Raw genomic sequence first — 10,772 nt, forward strand, 5'->3', positions numbered from 1 at the left:
CTCCCAAACACCAAGCTCATTTTCCCAGTGATCCACAGAAGTCTGGAGAGAAATTTTAATTTCTGTTGCACCGGGTGGAGGCCTGCAGCTGACTCCACCATGGCGGTAGCTTGTTGGAAGTGGGGAACTCCTGTGGTGGGCTGGATGCCTTGGGAACTGCAGGCAAATCACTGCCTGTTATACTGTAGTGTGGTACACCTGGGGAGTGTGGGGGCCACACTAGACGTTACCTGCAGCCTTTTTTAATCTCTTTCTGGATCAGTGCTCTAGAGACAGGACAGTGAATCATTGTGGTCAGGTGGCATGAAGCTCCGTGAAAAGAGAGCAAGTAAGCAAGCATTAATGGGTACATAGTGTTAATGTATGAGACATAAGCCTACTGGGAAGGAAATGGGAGGAGATTGTTTGTGTCCCACCTGTGCTACGTGAGAGTTGAGGGAACTGAAAAGCTGTAGAGACCCCTGTGCATTTTACTTATTGTCAAAGGTCTGTTGGTCTTTGAAATAAGGGGAGGTTGTTCCTGGTGTGTGAAAAGTCTAAACTGACCTGCTCTTCTCTGTACCTATACGAAGTAATAAATACCATCCAGACCTGTATTGTCTGCATAACTTAGAAGGAATCTATAAGAATTTTTGTGATTGAGTCACAGTAAGAGGAAATGTCTATCTACCTGTTCTAGCAAATAAGCACCCGATGTTCTGTGTAACCAAGATTAAGATTAGATACTGCACCATATACATATGGGAAAGCTTTCCTGTTAGGAAATTGGATTAGTTAATTTCTGATGGTGAGTAACTCGTATGTTCTTTGTACGTTAGTATTTGGCACCTGTTATTATATGACTTCATGATATCACTTCTCCAAAAACTTAAAAAAATATCATGCAAGTTCCTTAAGGTTTGGCTTGGGAAATCCCCAGACTCTACTATAAAAGACCTGCTTTGTCCCTCTGCTGTCACATCTGCTGGCTGAGAAGATGAAGCACACACAGGTGGCTGTGCTGCTCCTCATGCAAAGCATGATTGCTCTGGCTGGAACAATGGCAGCAACAGAAGTGGTAAGATGGGGGTCTCATAACCTGAGCTTTAGTGCCTTCTTGTCTTCTCATGTAATTTAGATTGCTGAAAAATCTTTTAAGGTTACTGGAAAACTATTAGGCAAATGTTGAGATCTCTGCATGGAGAAAGTTTAAAGTATTCCTTCATCCTCCCCCCAACTAATGTATAGGGACCGGGTAATAAATGTAAAATTGAGGCACAGGTTTAAAATCAGAGTCAAATTCTGCCTTTGGTTAGATGAGTGCAATTCCCAGTGAGGGTCTGATATTAAATGCTCTGTGTAGCTTCTAATTAATTAGCAAGGGCTTATAGCAGGAAAGGATCCACATCAAAGATGGAGTTGGGAGGTGGGGACTTTCCCAGTTGCATGATTGCTGTCATACTCTGTGACCAGGCATATGAAAGCCATGCTGGGTGGTTTTTGTGGGGTGCTCTCCCTCTTCCCCATAAAACTGTATCTGTTTGGGCAAAAGAGAAGTTCAAATCAAAGCTATTAATCAGGATCCCCCCCCCTCTGAAAACCCCCCACCAACAAATCCAGGGAGGAAAGGAGAAGAGAAAACTTGGAAAAAAAATGTAAAAAGTAAAAAATACATTAGTGAGAGATTTGTTTTGATTTTGTACTGCCTCATTCTTTTTAAATTTAAAACTGGGCTTAAATTATCAGAAGAAAAAGTTTGTGAATAGCTTAAAAGCTCTTCCAAATGAAACAAAACATTTTGGTTTTGTTTGACCCAAAGTGACTGCCTTTTGGTATGTTTTAGTTGAAATTTGGAAAAAAAACCCCTTTTGGCCCCAATGACTATTTCTGATTTGTCTGGTTTAGTCACCAACCAGAAAAATCCTGCATGCCCCTAGTTATATTTTTTGAAGTTTGGGAGCGCTGTGGATGCAGGCAGTGAAGTCAGCATCTCCTGGGAAGGTGCGTTTATCTACTCAAGGAATGGAAAGTTGCAAAAGTCAAGATGGAGGTATAAATATATGTTGATAAGCTGAGGGTAGAAAGCTTAATATGTGAGACATTTCTCCTCAGTCTGCTCAGCTTTAAGCTAGTCCTCAGTTTGTGTAATTTACACAGTTTGTGATGCTCTTTGCCCTACCACTGTTAATTGCTACTAGCTGCCCCCCCATGTTCAGTGTAATCATATGAGCACACAAATGCTTGTTCAAATGGGTTTATTTGACAAACTGTCCCACAAAAGCTTGTTTACGCTATGCTCTTTAATACACCTGCCCTTTGCCAGCCATTTGGAGTTCCCCACCATTCCCTGGCTCAGGAATGGGGCTCCGGCTGGGATTTGGGAAATGCAGAAAGACCCAGGGGTAGGTGTCCTGTTGCGGGGGAAGACCATTTGATGCTCAGTCTGTCACACTATTTGACATTGAGGGTGTCTTGCTGCAGTTCCCAGTTTGCCACAGATTTTGGTGAATCCCCACTATGGGTGACAGTGTGCTGCATCATGGCGATGCATCGTGCTCTGCACCCTATGTGGGGACGGAGTAGACCTTTAGGGACACACAGTACAGTGCCAGGGTGACAGCCACTCTCCTTGCTGCGACAGGAAGGCAGGCGCCAGCCACAGATGAAAGTTAAAGGGGATGTGTATTGTCTCACTACATAAGACTCCCAAGGTGGACCTGGCTGTATCCTTGGCAGTGTGGTGGCTTCCCCCGGTGCTCCCTCCCCGTGGTGGGATGCTGCCCCATCTGTGGTGCTAGTAGCAGAGCAGGATGCATGCCCCAGACGTCACAGCTGGCAGCCTGACAGCTTGGCATGAAAGGGGCAGCGAGTCCTGCGCCAAGAGGCTGGTGTGCGAGCCGGGCAGCAAGGAGTGGACGTCCCTGCTGGGAGGACAGTAGTCTCCAGATTTAGGGCAGGGGGGCACGGTACTGTCATTTTAGACTGCCATGCAATCTGCCAGGGCTGCCTGTCAGAGCCCTGGCTCTCACCTCCCAGGCAGGCTGAGTGTCCCCTGCCTTGCACTGGTCACACAGAGCCTTTCTTCAAGAAGAGGTGTCTATGAAAGTGACACTGTGCCCGGGGAAATATTAGTTGCCTCAGCAGCAGATCAGAAAAGCCAATTAATTTTACAGTTGCTGGGAATGGCTCCCATAATAAAATCAAAGTGCTTTGGAGCTGCAGGATGGGGGCTAGCTGGTGGGGAAGGGATGGTGCCACATGCAGGAATTCACACTGAAAAAGGCTTTCCTTTGCTTTTTAGACGCCTCTTCTCAATATGACGCTTCCGTATCTGACTCAGCCTAGCAAGGTGACTGGTGACCTGCACACTCCCCCAAAGGTATGATCATTACTGTTCTTCAGTGAAGTCCAGAAAAAACAAAATTAGGAACTTGTGTCCCATTTTTTAAATGCTACACAGTCACTCAGAGATTTAACCTTGATACATGTTCATCAGTTAGGCTGCCCAGGAAAAGGCATTTAGGTGTTGTGTGTCCAAGATTTTAGGCAGTAGGAATTCCCAAAATCATCAGTGCTGCTGCAATGTCATTGAACGCCTTAAGTCACATGCAAAGCTCTGGCATTGCCCTTGTGACTACTGAACTGGACCCCAGACACAAAACAGCTGGTGGGGTCATGGGGATTTGATGGCAATATACCAAACAGTTTGGTGGTTACAGCCTCCCTGGAGGAAGGGGAAGACTTCTTTTCAACTCTGTCTTCCCATGTAAACCAGAGCAGGGCCTTGAAACAATCTTCTAAGAAGTGCCCACTTGTGGTTGCTGGAGGTGAGAAAATCTTGATTCTTCCTGTTCTACTTAGCTCAAATTTTATTCAACTATTTGCTGATAGAGGGACTTGAATCTGATTTCCGTGCCTTCCGGTACAGTGCTCAAGTCCATGGTCTGCAGATTTCAGCGTTTGGCTTCTTTTCCTCTTTCTGTCAGAGACTGCTTAATAACATGTTTGCTTTGGAGCAGATTCACTGGGACACGCTTGCTCTGCATGGTCCTGTAACCTAGTATCAAGAACAGCGTTTGTCCAAAGCACAGCTCCAGATCAGGGGTCAGAGATGGTAGACAGCTTCATGGCAGGTCTTTGCTGTCCAGGCTAGCCCAGTGTGGCACCTGGGATGTGTGGAAGGACCTCTTCTGAGAGATCCCATTCAGTCTTAGGAAGAGCAAGTAGCTAATTCGGAGCTGTGAATGCCACTAGGCTACAGTGTAGCTGGAAATTAAGCACTGAAATGGCTAGGCTGTTTTGAGGATGTAACCCTACGTCCACATTTAGGCAGCTGAATAAACTTCCTGGTTTTCAGGAAATCAAGTACCTGCTGACTCCTACCCCTTTTCTTAAATTGAAGGGATGTGGAAAAGGAACGTTTCTCATAGCTTCAAATATGTATATGTAACAACTTAATTCTACAGAGTGAAATGTTGCTGTCAAGTCCTTGCTGTAGGCCTGGACAGTTTGCTCTCTTTTAAGCATTCAGTGTAAATTATTAAACTTTAAAAACCATACAACTCCATGAAAAGTAACAGCCTATCATCTTGTGCATTTTTCTACAGGATGAGGGAAGACATTTTTGTTATATGGTTACCATTTGACTGTTATTATATTTTGATTGAAGCACTTACTGACCCAAGGGGCTTTTAACTAAACAATGCTTCTTGGTCCCGTGAACATCACGATCCCAATGTTTGTAATGTCAATGGAAGAATGGAAGCAGTTCTGTCTGCTCAGGCTGTCTGCTCCTTTGGGGAAACTGTCTCTTGGCTTAGATATAAGCTGCACTTACTGCAATGAAGCTCTGCCTGCAATTCAAGGCTCTCTCATAACACAAATGTTAAAAGATAATGATTGTTTTTCACAGGGAGTTTATATGCACAAGTTGGAGTTTTTTTGGGAGATCATCTGAATATATTTATGAATGGTTTATTTAGCACATGAAGTAAGCATGGTACTTCTAGATAAACTGATAGCTATATATAGTCAGGACTGTGCTTTACAGCAAAGTACACAATGTGTATTTTGCACTATACTATATATGGAAACATATATATGTATAGTACATACTGTGCTATACTATGTATAGTATACTCTCTCTTGGAATACACATATGTATTATATTTGTGTTATATACAGAAGGGATAGAATACAATACCTTCTACACAAAAATTAGCATGTTGGTGCACAACATTCTTATAGAAATTCCCATGTACTCACTAAGCCACATTTATTTCTTATTTTGTTTTTTTCCCCCATCTGTTTCTTTTGTTATTGCTGAGCAACTTTCCATCCCAGCCATGCCCATACGCAGAGAACTCAGAGGTGCAGAAGCATCTAAGTGATTTAGAAACCTATTTTTCATAGTAATTTAGGTACTGATAGCCATATCTTCAAAAGTACTTGGAAACTTAGAAATAGTTTGCAGTACGTTCTTAGTGGGATATTCAAAAGTGCTTTGGTAACCTACCTGGCAGGGAAATCAACAGAAGTTATGGGCTGGGACATTCTGGAATGCCATGAGATACTTCTCTGCTTCCTTTCATGTTAAATGTCTTCAGCAGTCTGGCTATGAGTGAAGTTTTAAGGTCCATGGTGCTTGAATAACACAGATAAAACGTCTTTTCATGCTTTCTTTCAAAATGAGATGCGTGCTGTTTGATATGGCTGCAGTAAAGACACTGCCAGAAGTGTGAACCAGGATCATCTCTGCTTGCTGCTGTTCTCTTCTTGGGCTCACAGATTAAGACAGCTTTGCTGCTGGCCATCACTGCATGTTCTGGGCTGGTTTAACAGTGAGGAAGTTAGTCGAAATCACTGTGAAAAAGTGAGGGAAGAAGTGCTGAAATCTCAGCTTTCAGTAGATAGTTTTGTTGTTTGCTTGTTTATTTTTAAGAGGGAGAGAGAAAAACACATGAATAACTGGGATTTCTGCAAGGCAGGAGGAGAGATTATAGAAAGAAGTGTATTTAAAGAGTAAGCCTGTAGTTTTAAAATATGCAGCCGCATTGAAGTGTGTGCCAGAATATTTTAAAGTAACATCAAATATCTTTATTAATAAATTTGTGATAGGTTTACGAACTGGGAAACATTTTGTGTACAAACAAAAAAGGACTGCTTCAAACACACTCAGTATTCAGCCCAGTGTTTGTAGGAAATGATGTGCTTTGGCTGTAAATTATGGCAAGATCATGAATTGCCAGCCCTGACCTTTCCATACACCATACACATTGCTCCAGTGGTGATGCTTTGAACATGCAGACAGCCAGGACAAGGCGATTCATGCTAATGGTATGGGCAACAGCTTTGCAAACCATCCACAAATGTGGATGAGCGGGCTGTGATGTGTGGGTGTTACGTGCAATATTTTGTAGCAAAATAATTATCTCCACCTTAGGCTGAGCCTGCATATTTAATTCATCACCTTTCAGTGGTGTATAATTAAATGCATTTGTCTGTTTGCTGGGTCTGGCTGAGAAACTTCAAATGAAGCATTTTCCTTTTCAAAACTTTCCCTGTTACTAGTTCTATTTCAGTACTTTCATCTCTATGGATGGAAATGACTAGATGATCTGATCAATTCAATTCAAATTAACAGAACAGTAACTATAAGACCTAACTTATTAAGTTATTATTTTCCTGCTGTTGTGTGCTTTTCCATCTGCTGGAAAAGTTATTTCATTATCTTAGGAACATTGTCCACAAGATTGGGAAAGTAAGAACTAGTATATGCCTCTGTTTTTCCAATGGTAAAAATCTTTACAGCAATATTTAGCTATTTTCGGACAGATTTGTAAGGCTGAGTCACAAAAATTGCTAGATATTTTGAGTTCCTTGGAAGAAAAAGGTGAAAGATATCTAGTAACAAAGTAGTTGATCTCATGATTGTCACAGCTCGTGTTATTGTCAGGCATTAGCTACTGATTCCAGAGAAGGATGTTAACACTTTTTTCTTCACTGATTTGTTATTGCAGCTCTTTGCCAATGTCTCCGGCTCTGTGGATGATGAAGGAACCTGTCAGTGCTCTGTGTACTTGCCGGATACCACCTTTCCAGTACAGAAGGCTGAGCAATTGGAAATTATAGCTGCAACGCTCTCGGAGAAATTTGAGAGAGAGCTTTCTCAAGTAAGGTGTTCTCTTCTCATAAATATAACAATTGTATCTTTGCTGAAAAATGGTTGCCTGTGAAAAAATACAGCAGTCAGTAGTTTTCTGTGACCTGTCTTTCAAACAGCGGGAAAGAGGGCTCTGTAAGAACAAGGAGAAGGGTAATTAGATCTCAAATCTTTGACATTGTAGCATGTCATACATTTGAATATCTTTAGGTTTCTTTTCTAGGCCTTTGCAGCTAGAGGCATATGGTATTTTTTGAAGAATGGTTATGTTTTTCCTCTTTTGGCTCAGTTTTATTGGTTTGTGATTGCTACACAGAGCTATAGGAAGCCAGGCCTCCTGCTCTTTCATGTGTTATTATTTGTATCAAGCCAGCCAGATTGTAAGAGGGAAATGAAGGGAAAGAGGAGAAAGGTCACCACAGCCCAGAGTGAAGAAGTAGGTGAATATTTGCCCCTTCACTTCTTCTGCTTTCACAGATTAAAAAACAAATTAAAAAATCAAATAACTTCCTTGTCAACTTCTGAAGCTGTGGCAGTGAGACTGCTGAATTATGCATTGTTGTTGAAGACAAACACACCTTACACTACTTTGGCTGCTTGTTGCACAAATTTAGATCCATTTTTTGAGGAACTCGGGCAAACCTATACATGCTGCAGTGGACCGGGTGAAGCTGCCTGTGAAGACAGAAATTTGTCTTTGACTTTTGATAGTGGATAAATATTCAGGATTCAGATTAGGTGTCCAGCAGAAAGTGTTTGCTTCGGGAACCAAGCATCTTAAGAAATGAAGTGTCCTTGAATTAATCAGCAGAAAAGGCACAGCATTAAATTATAAATTCTAACCATAAATATTCATAACCCTCCTCTGGTATAATCAAGAACAGATAAGAAGTTGTGCATAAAAAACACAACAAGGAAGATCCTGTGGTAAGATCTTTCAGTTCAAATCATTTGTTTTGAAAGAACCGGAGCTAACAATGAAACACATTCAGCTGTCAGCAGGGGTATGAAGGGCAAGCTGACAGAAGTCCCACTGCCTCCAAGCACAGGAATTACCTGATCCCTTGCAGCATGGACGGTAGCTCAGAGTTAATGATCCATGAAAATCATTGAGATTTCAGGTCCCCATACTGTTCCCACTGTGGTCAGTGCCAGCATTTTAAGCTAATTGCACTGGGACAGGATCAGGGGCTTGATTCCCAGCCAGAAAGTTGGCGTGATTCTTCAAGGTATTTGTGTACCACCTTTCCCAGTCACTTGCCCTGGTGTACCAGTACTTTCCTCAGAATGGTGCATGTTTCCTTTAGGATGTGTGACTTACCTGCTAGTGCCATGCAGATCTGCAGAGCATCTCAAGTGCTGCTTGGCGTCTCTGTGTGGACAACCTCAGATCTCCATCGAGTTCAGATATCTTGCTCATATAAAGACACAGGTTACTATAGATACAAATCTGGACACCTAATTTTAGGTATCTGAAACTCACTTCTAAATTCAGGGCAAGCTGAATCCCCACCCTGGACTTTAATGTCTAGGTTGCCAGCTGGTGTCAACCGGTGTAACTGTGTTGTCATCCTTAGGTGCCCAGCAGTGTACCGCAGTGTAGACACTGAACTTGGCTTTCAATTGTCGCTGCAGACAGTGAAAAATTCTTGACCTAACTCAGGCTTCACTGAATTTCATCCTGTCGAGACCAATCAGCCAAGCAGTGTTACAATGCATCTAGTTAGATAAAGTGTGACATATACTTTGGTGTGATATAGGCAAAGAGACACTTTGGGTCAGAAATGAAAACGAACAGATTGCATTTTCGTGTAACTCTATGTGTGTAAGATTTCTCAGTTATGATGTTGTTTTTCTGTAGAAAGAAGAAAGCTGTCGAGCATTGCCCTACTGATATCTGAACTTAAGTAATCTGAGATCTTGTGGTGCATGAGTCTCCATGCTTAAAAATTTTTCACCTTTCCAGTTGTGGAAAAAATCCTCCTTATACAATCCTGTATATTACTTTAGTCATGATAATACCCATGGAAAGAAGGAAATAATGAAATGGAGGAAAGCCAAGCTCTCATTATTGATCATTATTAGAAATGATCCTGAGGAAATTTCTAGGGAATCATGCCCAAACATAACCTAGTCTCACCACAGGGGTGGGAATTTCTACTGAGTGCTTCCTTTTTTGACTCTGAGAATCCATGCTTTAGTCGCTCTTCTAAAACACCCTTTGAAGCTCATGGGAGCTTTTTCTGGGTAAGAGCTGCAGGATTGGACCCTCTTAAGGATGCTTTCCATGTGCTAGAAGTCCCAGATAAACAACCTGATTGAATCGTTAACCTTTTGCCTGATTGTAGGCTAATTCAAAAAGCAAGGGGGTCCTTTTATAGAATCAGCAGGCAAGGAAGCTTGCAGATAAAGAGATGCTCTCATGTGCCAAATGAGTACAAACGGTAGGCTGAAAATACCAGACTAATTTTTCCTCTGTCACATCAAACTTTGCCAGCATAATTATGATTGCAGAAGAAAATTAACCTTTCAAAGCAAAGCGGGAATTGGCTGCTCCCCTCAATAGGAAAGGGGAGAGGACACATCTGTAACAGGGATGGATCAGCACGTGATCCCAAAGAGAGAAAGTGCCATTCAGAACTTGATTCACAACAGCCACGACATTCTCACGTAACAAAAACAGGAGAAAAAAAGCATGCCCGCCCTCTGTCAGGAACAGCTGTTTTCAAAATACGTTGACCTGCAGTGGAATTCTTCTCGGTGTCAGTTTGCAGACTGCTTGCCAACCTTGCTCCTTATGGGTCGGTCTGTAGAGGTCAGGCCCGCCTGAAGCCAGCATCCTGGGCTGGGTGACTTTATAGAGTTGCTGGTTTTGTTACTTCTTTCTTATCTTCCCTCAGTCCTCCCACTTTTTTTCTTTTACATCTTCATCTTGCACCTTTGTTCCCCCTTCTGTAGTCTCCAAATGCGTGCTGGAGAACTGTCTGTTTGCATGCTGCAAAACCTGTGTTGATAAATACCAATTGCAGGTAAATGACACAGTAAATGAGCATCGCAGATTTTTCCTGCCCTTTTCATTCCATGAGAGTGACAATGCTTGGAAAGGAGGAAAAACTGAAACTGAGGAATTTTTTTCCTACATATGCCTCACAAGGCTCCATTCTCTTCCTATAAAGGGCTAATACAGGCCCTATGCACTCATCATACCCTACTTTAGGCTTTTACGACAAATGTGGCAGCAATCAGTACTAGTTATTGGTCTGTATCCCTAAATATGGATATGCACAGAACTTCTGTGCCAGCCTGTCAAGAGACAACAGCCAGTCCCTAGCAGGTAGATGCAGTAGAAGAGCAGGGATTACAAGCTGCTTAAATCTATCTGCCAAGCAACAGAGCTGTCATGGTTTAACCCCAGCCGACAACTAAGCACCACACAGCCCCTTGCTCACTCCCCCAGGTGGGATGGGGGAGAGAATCAGAAGGCTAAAAGTGAGAAAACTCGTGGGTTGAGATAAAGACAGGTTAATAGGGAAAGCAAAAGCCGCACACGCAAGCAAAGCAAAACAAGGAATTCATTCCCTCCTTCCCATCGGCAGGCAGGTGTTCAGCCATCTCCAGGAAAGCAGGGCTC

At 42.6% G+C, this 10,772-nt stretch overlaps 1 protein-coding gene across 1 annotated transcript in view; it reads left to right on the forward strand.

Annotated features, from left to right (window-relative positions):
- The first annotated feature begins 976 nt into the window (after positions 1-976).
- The window catches only part of OLFM4 (olfactomedin 4), a 23,093-nt gene continuing 13,297 nt past the window's right edge, over positions 977-10,772 (forward strand). Inside the window, exons 1-3 of the mRNA XM_009275650.1 lie at positions 977-1,057; positions 3,281-3,358; positions 6,999-7,151. Of these exons, the coding sequence (XP_009273925.1) occupies positions 977-1,057; positions 3,281-3,358; positions 6,999-7,151 (312 nt within the window). The remainder of the gene's footprint in view (positions 1,058-3,280; positions 3,359-6,998; positions 7,152-10,772) is intronic.

This window comes from Aptenodytes forsteri, unplaced genomic scaffold, assembly GCF_000699145.1.
Source record: "Aptenodytes forsteri isolate BGI_AS27 unplaced genomic scaffold, ASM69914v1 Scaffold172, whole genome shotgun sequence".
NCBI classification, from domain to species: Eukaryota; Metazoa; Chordata; class Aves; order Sphenisciformes; family Spheniscidae; genus Aptenodytes; species Aptenodytes forsteri.